At 48.8% G+C, this 16,337-nt stretch overlaps 1 protein-coding gene across 1 annotated transcript in view; it reads left to right on the plus strand.

The window, feature by feature from the left end:
• WDR27 (WD repeat domain 27) overlaps positions 1-16,337 on the plus strand; it is a 164,255-nt gene that overhangs the window by 36,667 nt on the left and 111,251 nt on the right. The window contains exons 11-19 of the mRNA XM_046669861.1: positions 96-163; positions 862-983; positions 1,390-1,472; positions 2,122-2,200; positions 4,807-4,884; positions 7,350-7,447; positions 8,890-8,979; positions 13,980-14,101; positions 15,260-15,393. Of these exons, the coding sequence (XP_046525817.1) occupies positions 96-163; positions 862-983; positions 1,390-1,472; positions 2,122-2,200; positions 4,807-4,884; positions 7,350-7,447; positions 8,890-8,979; positions 13,980-14,101; positions 15,260-15,393 (874 nt within the window). The remainder of the gene's footprint in view (positions 1-95; positions 164-861; positions 984-1,389; positions 1,473-2,121; positions 2,201-4,806; positions 4,885-7,349; positions 7,448-8,889; positions 8,980-13,979; positions 14,102-15,259; positions 15,394-16,337) is intronic.

Here is a 16,337-nt window from a genome sequence, read left to right on the forward strand (position 1 = left end):
TCAGGATGCGGTGGATAGGGGCACCAACGAACATTTGGCTCTGTTTACCTACCCCTTAAACGTTGCTTCTTTATTTCTCTTTGCTGAAAATGAAGATTTTAGGAACCTCAGCATTCAAGTTGCTGGATCGTGTGCAGTGATGGGCAAAACCGGGAATCACACGGTGAGTCATGCTCATTCACTGCACTTGGATTCTGTAGCATGCCCGTCCGAACTTTCGATGTAACTTAGTGTATTCCCTGTTTTGTCATGACGGGCTCACTAACTGAGATTTCATCTGTGGAAGTTTTCATGACTCACGCAGTAGTGTGCAACTTCTATTACCAAACTATATAATAGTATAAATGTATGCTATATGTATATACACTATATAATAGCACTGTATATAGATATGCACTATATAATAGTACTATATACACACACTATATGATAGTACTATATATATACACACACTCAATATAATAGTGCTATATATATACACTATATAATAGTGCTATATATGTATGCATACAGTATATAATAGTACTATATATACACACACTATATAATAGTACTATATATATACGCACACATTCTATAATAGTACTATATATACCATATATGCACACACTATATAATAGTACTCTTTATATACACACACAATATAATAGTGTTATATGTCCACACGCTATATAAATGGACTATCTCAATACTATGTCTATACCCAGACTGTATAATATTACCTGTATATGCGCTATACAATAGTGTAACTATAAGTGAGGCAGACAGTTTTTGAAGAGCCGTGTTGATGACGAGTGTGGATGCCTGGTCACAAGTGTACCATAGTGATGGAGTTAATTTGTCACCCCCCGTCCCGTGCAGGCCTTCTGCTTGCTCACGTCCTTGTTCGGAAGTCAGGTCGCCATGTTGGAGATCCGCCTGGCCGGTCTGGTGAGGTCTCTGCCACGCCCCAACGTTGGGAAGGATCTCTCAGTGCTGCCTCGGTACCGTCCTTTCAAGTGGGGCATGCGTGAGCCAGGTTATCAGTGGGCAGACTTTAGACCGCTTTTATCTTAAGAAATAAAAGTAAAGTTTAGTAAACTCTCTGTTTGAAAGAAATTCTTGCTCATGCCAATGCCTCCATGTTGTTTAAAACTAAATGGCTCGTCATTTATTTTAATGTGAAACACTATTTTATTTCAGAGTAGAATGTAGATTATAAAACAGCACTTTTATTAAAAATATTAATGTATTTCTGGGAAGAATGAGCTTGACAGTGTTCTCACTTCTGAATACTGCACATCCACATCCGCCTGATTAATCATTGAACTGTCCTAAAGTGTGCATTTCATTGAAAGACTCCTCTGTAGAATTTTGCTCTTATAGGATGATTTTGTGTTTTTATTTTAGCTCTGGTGTCTTACCGACCTCTCCACTCTACTTTGCTCTTGTTGAGGAAAAAAGTACCAAGCCGGCTAGTCAAAAACAATCGGGTCAGTATAACATCCTGTGAATATAGAAATACAAAAGGTGTTCCTTCCCTTTAGTTACCGTGATATCAGCATCATTCTGTTGCTTTGTGAATTTGTCAAAGACAGGATTCAGGACTTCCTTCCTTCCGTTATGTCTTCGTTCCTCTGCCTCTTGCTTATTTCTGCATGCCATTTGTGGTAGGCCACGTGCTAGATGTTTCTTTTCCTGAAGTGGAGGTAATTCATAGGATTTCAAAAATATTTAATCTTTAGTGTCCCGTGGACACAATGTCACATAGACCGAGTTTAGCGTGCGGCCCGTTTGATGACGACGTGGGCAGTGTCCTGCGGGTGACACCCCGGCCAACACTGCAGGGAAGCGCTGACGTTTTAGTCCCTGAGGATCGGAAGTACAGAGTGTCAAACATTGCATTCTGTGTTACTTAAGGAATGAGAAAAACGTTTTTTGTTGTCTTCTTATCTTTTAATGGCCTTGGTTTAACCTTCTTTGCTGGTAATGGTTGCTTTGGCATCAGGTATGAAACTTCTTAAATGTATAGGTCACAAACTCATTCCATGTGTGTGAACTTTTCTGTTTTTAAGGAACTGTGTCCAGAATGACATGACAATGTTCAATATTGGCTTCTCCTTTAAACTCATTTTTACACAGCCATGCGGAGTGTCGTAAAGGACCAGCCCCTGGTTTTCCACAGCAGAGTCAGGTCCTCTGGGTACACGTCTGCCCCGCAGTGAGTAAACCAGCTGGCAAGCCACTCACCCCAGTACAGGAACAGCAGTGTGACGTGCCAAGGAGGCAGGGTTCAAATACAGGCGTAACTATGTCCTGGAGGGTCATCCCACGGGCAGGAGACAGAGCACGAACAGCAGTTAAAGTGTAGCATCAGCCCTCAGAATGTCAGTCACACAGTGGCAGCAGCTGCAGCAGCAAGCATTTATTGAGTGCTTACTGTGTGCCGGGCCTCCCGTCACCCTCAGATCAGATTATCCTTGACTAATAATGGTGATAGTGCGTGACCGTCTAGTGGGAGCAGGGGACGGGGTGAATGGGGGCCGAGAGAGAGGTAGGCAGCGATGGGGGCATGTCTACACTGGCCTCACTCTGACTCGGGGCGTTAAATCCAGTGTGTTCAGAACTCGCATCAGCAGCCCTGAGGTGGGTCGGGGGAAATTTCAAAGACGAGGAAATATGAAAACCTGCTATCTGAGGAGTTTCAGGTATAACAGAGTCTTGAAACCCCTGGTCCTTCAGGAGTCCCAGGTCTCTGAGGCAACTTTGGCTTTTCTGTCTAAAATGCAGACCCGTTGCCACCCTCCTCCCGCCCCAAATCCTGACCCTTTATCTGTTCTCAACACAGCCGCCAAAATGGCCCCATTACCTGGAAGCCCCGTGGGGCCCCCTACACCGAGCGCAAGTGGGGGCTTTGGTGGGCTCTCCAGGGTCCTCCCTGGGTGGCATCCACCCACCCATCCTCATTGGCCTCACCTCTACCATGCTCCCTGCTTGGACCCCGTGTAGCCATACCCGGTCACGCCGTCCCATGCTGTCGGTCTGTCCGTCCTGTCTCAGGGCTCTGCATGGGCCCTTCCCTCCCCATGTGGCTCCCTGGGGCTAACCTGGGTGGTCTTGCAGGGCAGCCAGTCTCTGCTCCCCATGTGCAAGCCGCCGTCCTGGCTGCTCTGTATCAAGTTACAGCCCTGGCCACCTCTCCCAGGCCATTCCTGCTTTACTCCTTCTCTTCGGCCTGATCACTGGCTGGCATGACTGTGTGTTTTATTTATTATCTGTTCCATAAACCCCTCAGACTGGGACATTGCCTAGCACCTTGGACCCTCTCACAAAGCCCTTCTGGGTGGGTGGACGGATGGATGGATGGATGGATGAGTGCATGGGTAGGGGGATGGATGGATGGATGGAAGGAAAGATGGATAGATGGAAGCATGGATGGATAGATGGATTCTGAATTCATGCCCCGGCAAAATTGCACACCAGTGCATGCCCTGACCCTGTGGGATAGCTTAGTGGGAGTGGCACCTATATGTTAAGTGTGGACTGCTAGGGTCCACTTTATTAAGGTGTGTGTTGAGTGTGGGGCCCTGTGTGGGAGCCCAGGGGCAGGAGGGGGCCAGACCATGGATAGCCCTGCATTTGACTTTACAGGAAAAGTACAGGGTGCTAGTACAGTATTTTTAAGGGGGTCACCTGGTCAGGACATGCAGCACAGCCACATCTCTGAGGCAGTGTGAGATGGATAAAAAGGAGGTGAAGCTGGCCTTGTCTGCGCCCACCTTCCTTCTTGGTGTGCTTCCCGGGCTCCAGCTCCCGGGCGGGGCTCTTGCTCCTTCTCAGATGCTCCTAGCTGGTCCCTGCTCAGCAGCCCTGCACCCTTTGTTCTCTGTGTGGGACGCTTTCCTCTGGTCCTCGTGGGGCTCCTGTCCTGTCCTTGCCTCACCCAGGCCCTGCCTGTGTGAGCACCCTGGAGACACTTGTGGATCCTGCAGCAAACACAGAGCCCCCAGGGGTCGCCCCCTCCTGCCCCATCTTGTCCCGACAGCTCTGGGCTGAATGTGGTGTTCACTCTGCCTGGCCTGGATGCAGGTGCAGGACGGGGACGTGGCTGTCCCCATGTCTGTTGCTGGAGCTCAGCACCACGTGTGCAGGGAGCACACAGCACCGGCTCTTTCCATTGTTGTCAAAAGGGCCCTGACTGTGGCAGGGGGCATCTCTCCAGGGCTCTGTGCATCTGAAAAACGGGCCAGTGCGAAGTGATTGTTTAATTGCTGTCAATATTTAAAGTTCATATTCTATTAAAGGGAGAATTCAGTGTGACTTCCCAGTACATTGCACTTCTGTTTCTGAGTAGACTTGTGGAATAATGTCAGTCAATGGAATTTGACTTCTATTGAGATTATATAAATTTATTCTCCAAAAATGAAACAACGTCATAAGAATCATAGTTTATATTCAAATTAAGGGACAGTCTGCCTTTGTGAGCAGTTTTTTGATTTAGAAATCTTTCACACAAATCTCACAGAATATGATCAATAGATAATTTACAATGTAATCTTTGCAAAAATAATTGTAGCTTTTTTTCTAGTAATCCACAATTTGTAAGTAAATAGCACAGTGTTCTCCAGAATTTTTATACCAAAATACATTTTATTTTCCAGCAGTGAATCACCAATGTAGATATGTAATTGGAAGAATAGCTGTTATAATTAATGGGACACAAAGCATTTATGTATTTATATATATTTTTTCACCACAAAGTATGCGTCTCTTAGAACCTTAGAACTTTTAATCTCTGGGAATGACATAAGAGTTTTCTTTCCACAGTGTAACCATGTTTTTACCAAAGACTAATATCAAGAATAATGGTAAAAGATCTTCAAAATGCAAGAACAATTACAAATGGTATGTAACTAGTCTATGCATTCAGAGTAAATTTGAAATAGTTTGGAGAGGCCCTGCAAATATTTAATTGAATTTTTTTCGAACAGGTATGAGACCTTATAATTGTGTATACAGAAACATATGTATATATGTGTCTATAGACACAAATACATATATAGTCTATAAATGTCCCTTTAGTCAAATTTAATTCTTTCATGTTAATCATTTTTCAGACATGTTGCTATTTTTACCACCTTAACAACTTTGGTGTAATTGTTAAAATTTAGTTTTAAAAAGTGTTATAGCTAATGATTATTCTTGATAAGCTTCTTAGGTGATAATTGGATGGAAAATTTGAGCAGTTCTAGTGCTCAATGCGAACCTTGAATGGTCGTCAATTTGGAAGCGCTCCCTTTCATCCAGCATCCCCGCGGCCCCAGGGCTGGCCTTCTGGCTCTGGCTCCACACCCTTGTGTGATGTGGACAAGCCATGCGGATTCCCTGGACCCATTTATCTAGACAAGAAGGCATTTGGGGGGCCTCCAGGGTCTTCCCAGTTCCACACTTGAAGGTTACATCATCCAAACAGAGATGCGGGCCACAGCGTTTAAAGTGTTCCTCACTTAATGCAATCACACCTGCACTTGAACAGTTATTAGGTCTGCAGAAACATGCACCACACACTGATTTTACCCATAGTTAGTGATGTTTTCTTATATTCTTTTCCTTCCCTTTCTTTCTTTTTTTTTTTTTGTTGCTGAGGAAGATTTGCTCTGAGCTAACATCTGTGCCAATCTTCCTCTACTTTGTATGTGGGACACAGCCACAGCATGGCTGGTGGTTGGAGTAGGTCTGTGCCTGGGATCTGAACCTGTGAACCCACATCTCCTAAGCGGAGTGCACAGAACCTTAACACCTTGGCCACAGGGCTAGGCCCAGTGATGTTTCTTGTGGCTCTTCCTGCCACTCTCTGCTGCTCCCTATCTGAGCAGGTCATTGACATTAAGCATGTGGCTGTGGCAGATGCCTTCCAACACTGTGGAACCCATTGTGGTCCAGAGTGAAATGCAACACCTGGAGTTATGCTGAACTCTGATTTTTTTGGTGATGTTTTTCTACAAGGAGCCTGGCTCTCTCGACCAAGCAAGTCTCTGATATGTTTCTGGCCCTTGGAGGCCTTTTGCTGAGAGGCTGCACGTGGCCGAGCTGGTGAGGTCCCAACACGATGTCCTGGGTACAGGCCAGTGTTTCCTGCAGAAAGGCGGTCTGAACACCTTCCAGATTTGACTTGAGAGGGCGGCGTTGTCTCACTGACAGGCGTCTTGCAAGGCCAGTCTTACCAGCTTTTACTGAGTATACGTGGTAGGAATAAATATATACGATCCGTCATTCAGTAACTTCCAGTTTTTAGAACAGCACATTTTCAGATCGCAGCCACCTTCCCTTTGCTGCCATCTGCTGGGCGCCTGGCGCGTTTCTGCGTTTCTCTGACCCGTAACAAGGCTGCAACAGGTGGCTTCCTGTTTCATTTATAGTGTGGATCCTGGGACTGAGGAGGCCACAGGGGTGCAGCGAGGAGCCGGCCTCACAGGCTGGTCCCCACCCCTACCATGGCCTTGCACCACCTGGAGGCTGAAAACCAGTTGCTGAAATTAACAACGATTTTTTTTTTTTAATGATTTTATTTTTTTTTAGGCTTGGTGCCTGAGCTAACAACTGTTGCCAATCTTCTTTTTTTTTTTCTCCCCAAACCCCCCGGGACATAGTTGTATATCCTAGTTGTGAGTGCCTCTGGTTGTGCCATGTGGGACGCCACCTCAGCATGGCCTGTTGAGTGGTGCTAGGTCTGCGCCCAGGATCCGAACTGGGGAAACTCTGGCCACCGAAGTGGAGCCCGAGAACTTAACCACTTGGCCACCAGGCCGGCCCCAACAGGGAGATTCTGACTAAAGGTCTGGCTGCCCTTCATATGGGCCGTGTGCCCTGCTCACAGGTCCCTCCTGCCCTGCTGTGGATTTTGAGCATCAGTCCTTTTTTACCCCCTGCCTTCTTTGGCTTCTTTTAGAAACTGGGAATGTGATCATTTTCATGGTAAATAGAAGCCATTTGTGGATTATTTGAGTCATTAGTGTTAGGACAGCCACCCACAAAGAGTATGAAACTGAGGAGTAAAATGTGTTTTCTCTGCCCGAGAGCCCTCCCCCCGAACCATCTCAGTATTCGTGTCCGTTTATATTAAATCTGATAAATCTTTGATATTTTATACTCAGAACACATGCATTTCTTGGCAATGCGGAAAATGTCTATTTTAAAGAGTTATTTCGTGGTTTTGAAATGGAAGAGTTTATATATAAATATTCAAGTTTGATGGAATAAAATTATGCGTGCAAATAGGTGAAAACCCACTTTAGTTCCAGTCTGTTTTTCATTTTTCCTTTCCCTTCGAACTGTATCTTGATCTTTATCATCTCTGATCTTCCTTCCAGTAAGGAGTACCCCTCAGAGAGCCCTCTGCCAACCAGACTCAGCAAGCAGCTCGCTGTAGCCGGCGACCCCACAGCCGTGTGCTGCCTTCAGTTTTCAGGTAGGCCTGCTTCACGGCGTTTCTAAGAGTCCCTTCTTCTGCCTGCTGTTCCGTTGTAAACGGATTTTAAAATCTTGGTTACGTGCAGTTATGTGGCATTGTCGGAATCTGGCTCAGAATCAGACCTCACCTATCTGTCAAGGGGGGAGCAGAATCAGTGCACAGGATTCACATTTGTGCTGGTGGCTCCTGCAGAACAGGAGCCCCCAGATTTGGAATCGCAACCTCCTCCAGGTCTGTGCTCCGTGCGTGAGACCGTCTCCCCAGTAAGCTTTCAAGGGAGTCTGGCAGGAAGGCTGCACGTGAGGGTTATTTGTAGGCAAAGAGAAGCTACAAAATAGTCACCGACTTCCCCTGGGGGCTGGTCGCCTGGTTCGTCGATGGGTTGAAGGAAAGTGCACCCGTGTCTCATATCAGCACCGTCCCCGCCCCCGCAGATGGAGCCTTTCCCGCAGGCGAGCTCTTACTGACCTCCTGGAGCCACTCTGCTCTCAAGTGCCTGGAAGCGCCTCTTCCAGACTTCTCTTCTGGGACATCAGCATTTTTCTAAATATAGTTTGGAAGAAGTTGGGAGGCAGCCGTCCTTGACGTGGCTCCACTATTTGAGCTCTTCCATCAGAAGTGAACGCTGTTTCTGACCCCCAGGTTTTCCTGGCCCTCAGTCCAGGCTGGATGTAAGGCCTCTGCCTGCGAGCCTGCACCCCGCCCCCACCTCCACGAGTGTTCCTCTCGCCGTAGGTCCAGTGTCTTACGTTGGCTCCCCAAGGTTATAGTTACTTGCAACTGTGCTAAATTCCCCTTATTTTTCATATAATTCTAACCAAATAATTTTTTGGATAATTTTGGGAGCTTAGATGCATAGCATGGTCAGCAGACGTCTTTCTGAAGTTTGATATGCTTGCTCACTAAGATGTGCTTATAGAGAATCACACAGATAAGATTACAGACGTAGGATCCCCAGGTCTGAATAATTATTATCGGGGACGTCTATAATTTGTTTCTACCATATGTCACGGAAACGTCCAGGTGGAACTGCTCAGTCGAATATGCCGCTTCAAACATTGGCCGATGGGAGGCGGGACGCCCCGGGCCTCAGGGTGGGCACCCCGGGTTAGGGTGCTTTGGGTTCAGATCCTGCGCTGCCTGTTGACAAGGCCCTCGACCCCGGGCTCACCGCCCCCACTCCCGATCCTCAGGCTCCCTTTCTGTAAACGGAGGCTCGGGCCGTGACATGAGGGCTGGCACAGGGCGGGGCCCCTGGTGGACCCTCGGTGAGAGTGGTTGGCGGTTGAATAGATGCTGTTTCCTCTTTGAGTCAGGTTTTCTCACTGCCCGAGGAAACGGACCTCAAGTTAACTAAAGATTCTACACTGTGCCTGGCGCAGGCGGCACTCCTATGGCTTGTCATTCTACAAGGGGAATCTCTCGTTTGTTTTAAGCAGATGATGGACGGCGGCTGGCCTGTGGCCTAGCCAACCACTTGTCACTGGTCTTTGATGCCGATCTTTCCGGGAAACCTGCTGTTTTTTCAGGTAAAATGTGTGCTAATTTTAGTTAATATGAACTTACAGATGGGTCTTGTTTTGGTCCTGGTTATTAATTGCTAAGTGCCGCGTTTTTTTTCCTTCTAGACAAGAACAGAATAGAACCAAGGCTTGAATTGAGGGGATGAAAGGGTGAGATTTAATAAACTGGACTCCACTGAGCCCGGCTACACCAGACAGAGTGAGGCCAGAGTGCAGGCCCTTTCATGGCAGGTGCCCTGCGGTCAGCAGCCATAGGCTTTCAGAGTTCTAGGGGAGCGTGAGGTCGAATCTTACCTAGATGTGAGGTCGAGATAGGTTTTGAAGTTAGTAGGGTTTGTGTAGAGATGTTTCCATGAATGTAACAAGTCAAAGCATTTTTTTTTTTTTAAAGATTTTATTTTTCCTTTTTCTCCCCAAAGTCCCCCGGTACATAGTTGTATATTCTTCGTTGTGGGTCCTTCTAGCTGTGGCATGTGGGACGCTGCCCCAGCGTGGTTTGATGAGCAGTGCCATGTCCGCGCCCAGGATTCGAACCAACGAAACACTGGGCCGCCTGCAGCGGAGCGCGCGAACCCAACCGCTCGACCACGGGGACAGCCCCCAAAGCATTTTTTTAAGCAGGTAGATTTGAGATGGGGGCAGCCATGTTACAAGTTTTACCATTTTAGCTTCACGATTCTGACGTACGGACGCCCAGTCCTGAAACCTCGAGGAACCCCCATTCTTCATCGAGTTCCTGATGCTGCTTCGTTCAAAACTCACACTTGGTAGATATTTTAACAACAACAGCAAAAACACAAGAAAAAATGAAAAATCTTCCACCAGTCCACATGTTTTTGTGAACTGGAGAGATGAGGAGTGGTCGATGGTGGGGGCCACACCAGCCAAGGACAAGAGCGTCCTCCCCACGTTTGTCCAGGTCCCAGACTCAGGCTGGCTCCAGGGTCTGCGGTGGGCTCCCTGGCAAGGAAGAGGGAGATCCTCTGATGGGAGCCCAAGTCGCCGCCTCTCGCCTGGCGTCTCCCACAGCATCTTTATTCCTCGTCCTAACCAGCCTCTGGCCCGTGTAATTCCAGTACATTCTGCGGCTCTCCAGGCTGAAAACCTTGGCTTCGAGTGCTCTTGTTAAGGCACGTTGAATACGAGGGGGGCGGCGCACGGGTGTCTTTCTGTGCTTGACAATTGGTATAAATGGTAACTGTGTTGGTTATGCGCATTTCTCTGTCTTTTATTGTTGGGAAAAGGGCCTCTGCTGAATTAAGAAAACACAGTGGATGTTTAAACTCACCCTTTACAAAAGCACGCCCTATTTCCCTTTGGGAGAGAGCGATGATTACCCACCTTCCCTGTTCTAGCGCATCATTTCACCCCACGTGGCGAGTTGTTCATAGTCAGGCAATTCAACTTTGAAAAGAAGACTGGTTTCTCAACGCTTTTCCAGAAAGCAGAAAAATGAGTGTTTTTAATTCCCATCATCATCTAAGTCAAATAAGTATATTCTGGATATTTTGATTGTGGTCAAAGTTAGAGGCTGAATTGAATTCCTTCCTGGAGGACTCGGACTGGAGCACACCCAGGTGGGGAGTTGCGGTCTGAAAACCACTGATCACCGTCGTATTCAATCTAAAAGGCATTTACATTTACGCTTTAGAATTTGGAGCGTTTTCCATCAAACGTTGTTGTCCAGTACAAGGATTGCTGGGCACCCCAATTCCGTGCCTGCCCTTAGTGTGTGCCTGGCACAGAGCAGATGCTTAAGGACACGGGAGAGACGTGCCTGAGGGTGCGGGTGTGACAGCTCAGTTCTGGGGTCGGTCACTCCGGAAGATTAAATTTAGTTAGGATTTCATTAAAGATTACGGAATTGTGTAGAAACTAATTTTTATAAAAAGATGCAGTTAAGCTCAGAACGTCTTGCTTCCTGATCTGAAGCCCTTTGCCCGTCTGGGCTCTGCCACGTCACCTCCCTGTCTTATGGGCGTGGCACCCGGCTCCCTCTCCACGTGGGGCAGTCTGTGTCCCATGTGCTGTCAGTCCTTCCCCTCCAGCGGGAGCCTAGCCCTGGGGAGGGCTCGGGGCCCAGGTCAGCGTTTCGTGTCCTGTCCACTCTTTCTCAAGTTCCTCGCCCGTCAGGGATGTCAGTCAGCAGGTGGGAGGCCTTTGTGGGGTTCTGGCGGGAAGACGTGTGCGACAGTGAGACTGAGAGAAGAGGAGGAGGAGAGAGCTGATCAGCTGGAACTGGGGTCCCAGGTCCCCCTCTCACCCCACAGCGCCGGGTCTGCGACAGGCCTCGAGGTCGCGGCACCTCGTGTGTCAGACTGGAGCCTGGAGGAGAAGGTGGGGTTCCCAGGGTCTCGTGTGGAGTCGGAGAGGCCTGTCCCTGACTCTCTGCGCTGGTGCACGGGGCAGGCTCACCGGCCTGTGACGCATGGGACCAGCAGAGGGGCATCCCTTATAGTGTCTGTGCTGCGAGTGCTTCTGCCTCCTCTGGTCACTTAGTGGGCCCTTGTCTGGTGCCCGGTGACCGTGGAGTACTAGTTAGTAGTGGCAGGGACGCAAGGGCGAGAGGCGGGCATGCCGACTGTGCCGGGATTACAGCTTAACTGGGAAGAATTAAGCCTAGTTGAACGGTGGTGGCTTCACCGTGCGTGTCCCTCTGACAGGTGGCCTCATCAGCCCTTTTGCATCTGGGTTAGGTGGTGGAGGACTGAGTTTCGTCATTTGATGTTCAAGGAAAGGGTGACACGCTCAGCTGGTAACACGGCCACTTCCGAAGGTCCGATAGCCCAAGTGGGCAGAGCTCCCGCAGGCCCGCCCACGACCTTCCCTGGGACCTGGCTTGGCCGACAGCCCCGGACTCTGGGCAAGGGGTTGTAGCCTCAGACACATGAATCTGCAGGAAAACATCGCAGGAGCCGTGACTGGTGACAGAAGCCACGTCTGTTGGTGGAGTAGCTGCGATGGTGTTTGCAGCCCGACTTGACCGGTCCTGGTGCTTTTGGTAAAACTCCCAGAAATTCACACCAGAGGGCAGCAAAGCCATGTCAGACGTCTTTCTGCTCAGGAAATTTGAGCTCTAAGTTTCCTCGGGTCACGTTACAGAACTGCGATATATACTATTTATAAATCTTTACAAATCTTTCCTGGTTTGTCCACTTTTTCCTTGTTAGTTTTCTGACAAGTATGATAGGGTGATATTGCCGTTTGTGGTCTAATCGTTAAATTACTGTGTGTGACTCACATGCTGAGGCCTGCGTGGAGGACAATCTTGGGGCGATGAGATCTCGCCGTGGCGAGAACGTGCTCCTCGTTGTGGTTACTCACCCTCTACGATTTCAGCCACAAACCGCCTGGGCCCGGGAGGTAGAGTGTGGTCATCCTTGAGCTGCCGGGCACTGTGGTCCAGGACCTGGTGCGTGGAGCTGCAGATCGAGTTCCCTCCGCCCTTCCCAGCGCATCGCGGGGACCTCGGGGAAATGCTGCTTTGTCACAGCCCAGAGGTTTCTCTTCACGTGTGTCCCTTGACAGCCCAGCTCACTCTGCCCGGGGCCCCGTCACACCAGCACCCAACCCCACCCTCTCGCCATCTCTTACCACCTCCAGAGGCCTACGGCTTTCATTTCCCAAACTCGGAGAAGGCGTCTGTGGCCGGCTTGCCCTGTGTCTCCTCCGGCTCGTCCACTTCTCAGAGCAGCGGGCCATGGTGTTGTTAGGGGATGACGTTAGGAGGGCCTCCCCTGGAGTGATGGCCGGTCTAGGTGGTTACCAGGGCAAGGAAGGTTCAGAAATAAGTGTGTGCAGGCTGAGGAGCCAGAGAGATGCACACACCCAACCAGAAAGAACAGAGCCGGGCGGGTCAGGGCAGGTGTGGGAGTGAGGAGGGCGGCAGAGCGCTCCCAGGCCCCGGTCACAGTGCTCCTGCCACTTCCTCAGGACCCAGCTGACCATCTGGATGGCTCAGAGCTGAGGCAGATGAGGGACAGGGAGCCCCTGGCATGGGTGTGCGAGAGTGTTGACCAGATGTGTGTTTGGGGTGATTCAGCCCAGCTCCCAGCAAACACCACTGTTGTTGTGAATTATCTTTCCTTCCCGTCCTGAGCATCGATTCATCCTTCTCCAGAAGGAGGGGGTGCAGCCAATGGTACCCAGGTCCGTTATCTGTAAAGTTAATCTGACGTTCTAACCGCCTAACATGAAGATGGGGCCGCGTCGTAAGATGTGTTTTGGGTGTCTGCTGAATCAGGGCCGAGGGTGGTGGTGACAGAAGACGTTGAGAGGGTCATAGTGGCCCAGAGAACAGCCTGTGGTTGTCAGCTGAGGCCCTTTTTCCCGGCATTTGGATAAAAAGCGAGAAGCGAGTGATGATCTCCTTGACCCCGGGATTCGGGATGACCCTCCTTTTCTTCCTCTCTTGACTGATTATGTTTCAGAAGCTTTCATGGAGCACATTAAATAGACTCTGGTTGCCCATGTGACAGCCGATCTGTAGTTTAACGTTGGAGGGCCGGGCTCGGCGACACATTCGGACGCCTGCAGAGCCGCACCGTTGCACCCTCAGAAGTCACCGTCCACATGGCCGCTTTCATGGTAGAAAAAGGCTTTCAAATCTGTCACAACAAGTAATCAGATTACATGTGACTGTGTTCAGTAAGCCCTCCTGACTTTTTCCTTCAATGTTAACAGAATAACAGTTCTTTAAAATGCAATCTCATGAAGCCCACAGATTTCTATACATTTTATGTTTCTACATTTTATAAGTTCCTTCTTTTAAAACATACTTTTGTCTTGAACTTCATATTTTAAAAGATGTGAATTTTTGAAACACCTCCTTCAGAGACCACATGAAGCCTTTAAATGAAGCACCGTTCCCGCCCTTGGGCTTTGCTGCCGCTGGCGTCGCTGTACCTCGGAAAGGCCTCCAGCTGGGCAGTTTATTCCTGGGAGAAGTGCAGTTCTAGTGCTGGGTGGAGTGCTGGCCCCTTCCTGCCTGCTTCTGTCTCCCGCAGGTCACGACGGGGCAGTGAGCACCGTGTGCTGGAGCCACGACGGCAGGTGGCTACTGTCCACGTCCCAGGACGGGACGCTGAGGGTGTGGTCGGCTCGCAGGACGGAACTCGCCTTGTGTCTGGTAATGGGGGATTCCTGTCGGTCACGGGCGGGGATCTCAAAATGACCAGCCCTGTGACCTAGAGATGTCGGACAGTCACAGCTGCCCAAACAGAACTTCCTCCAGGGTCCCATCTCTTACCCTGCTGGGAGGCAAGGGAATGGGGTAAACAGGAGTTTGCTTCAATGCACGAACAATGATCGGCGAGATATTGTCTAAAATGTGCGTGTGTGTATGTACGCACATCCATAATGTGCACACGTGTGTAGCACACAGACACGTATGTATGTTAAATATGTCCTCCATTTGTGTGGCCAAAAAATGACAGAAGGACTAAAACTAAAGTACTGGAATAATTTAAAATATGAATTCAATTTGATTTTATAGCAGAGGTAATAATAACGGCCAAGAGGATATTACGGGAGGAAGTACCTTTTGGGGAGAAAAATGACTTGTTCTGGTGGACGTAGAGTTGGTCATTTGGAGACAGGATGAGAAAGGAGAGACGGGAAGGTGACAGCCGTTTTACAGCTGAGGCGGGAGAAGAGGCTAGAACAGCAATCAGCCTCGATTAATCGATTAATCAGATTGTGAGCTGGCGGATTGAGGATTCTCAAAGACGGTGTTAGCTTTTATTTTCTGAGTCTTGCCGTAAAAAGGAGATGGAGTCCTAGGAACGCTGACCAGGGAGGGAAGGTGGTCAGACCTCGGCCTGCGCGGGGGGAGGCATTTGGTGGCCGCAGTTGAGGAGGAGAAATGTGTTCTGGGCTTGTTAATGCAGTGACTCTTCCTGCACCACAGTGTTGGGGGTTGTGAAGCGTCATGTGAGAGCAGACACCTCAGAACTGCATTTTGAAACGTGTTTAGGATCTTGGCTTTAAGAAAATCTTTGCTACTTAACATGTTGACTGCCAAGTTTCAATTTTCTTTCTTTTTTTTTTTTTAAGTTTTTCAATGGTCAGAATTTAAAACACTCATCACGGTAAAATTTTAATGATATAGCATCTCCTAAGACTAGGAAGAAGAAACGAAAGTGGTAAATTGGTTCTGACAAAGTGTGTCTATACATTTGGAATGAGTAGATGTTTGGTGTTAAGATGAAGGAACTTCATATTCAGAGCAAAAGTGTTTTTTATTAACGTTGATTCTGTTGGTAATAATTACCAATCTGTGTTACAGGGTGAAGGCATGTTTCCTAGGCCCGTACAATCCGCACAGTTTTACTACATAGACGCCTTCATATTGTCGTCGTCCGGCCCTGAATTCCAGCTGCTCAAGTACCACGTGGACACCTGCAAGGACGACCTGAGAAGGTGGGCGGCCTCCCTCCCGGGTCCCTTCTGTCTTCACTCGGAGGAGGCTGCGTTCTCCATAGTGAGTTGTATGTAAGGAAAGAGTTTGCGTTTACAAACGTCGTCCACACGTCATCAGAACCATGTGCTCCCAAGGTTCTGGTGGGAGCCCAAGGCTCAGCTTCTCCTCACTCAGGGCCGCCCTGAGCTGCCACCCTCCCTGAGGTGCCGGTGGTGTCAGGAGAGAACTCGGGGGCTCTGGAGACTGGCCCCCGGCCTCGGTGCTGTAACACATTTAGCTCATGTTATGTGGGACAATTACTGCTACAGTAGAGTTAAGATTATGAAACGTTTCAAATATATGTAATACTAAATGCCTACTTAGCTACACCGAGCTTTGGAAAATAATAACATTTTGCTTTCTTTGTTTCTAAATCATTTTAAAGAAATAATCATCACAGAGAGAATTAGTGACCCCCCCACCCCGTCCTGTCCCCCGGTCCTCTCCTTGAGATTGGCGTGTTAGCTTCCTGTCCTCGGTTTTATATTTGCTGTATCTCCAGGTGTCATGTAATTTTTGTTGAGTGTTTAAATGTAACACTCCCTTCTTAATCATCAGAGTTATGTTTCTGAGGTTACCCATGCTCATGAAAGAGACCTCAGTTTGTTCATTGTAACCGTTATGAGATTTGTATGGTAGAACTTGCCACAGCCTCTTGGCCCATCCCTCGTGGATGGACACCTGGGTTGTTCCCGACTGCTTCTTGTTCCGGCAGTGCTGCTGGATTTCCCGGTGCACATCTGGAAAGGGAAGTGGTGGGGAGTTTTCAGACTCACCTTCTGTGGTCGTCCCGGCAGCCAGGAGTGTTCAGTGCACACTGATGAGAGTGAAGGTTCGTCCTTTGCTGGAAGGCTGTGCCCAGGTCCCTGCTGCCCTACTTCCCACAGGATCGGGTTCTGCTGGC

Source organism: Equus quagga, chromosome 8 (assembly GCF_021613505.1).
Source record: "Equus quagga isolate Etosha38 chromosome 8, UCLA_HA_Equagga_1.0, whole genome shotgun sequence".
Classification (NCBI taxonomy): Eukaryota; Metazoa; Chordata; class Mammalia; order Perissodactyla; family Equidae; genus Equus; species Equus quagga.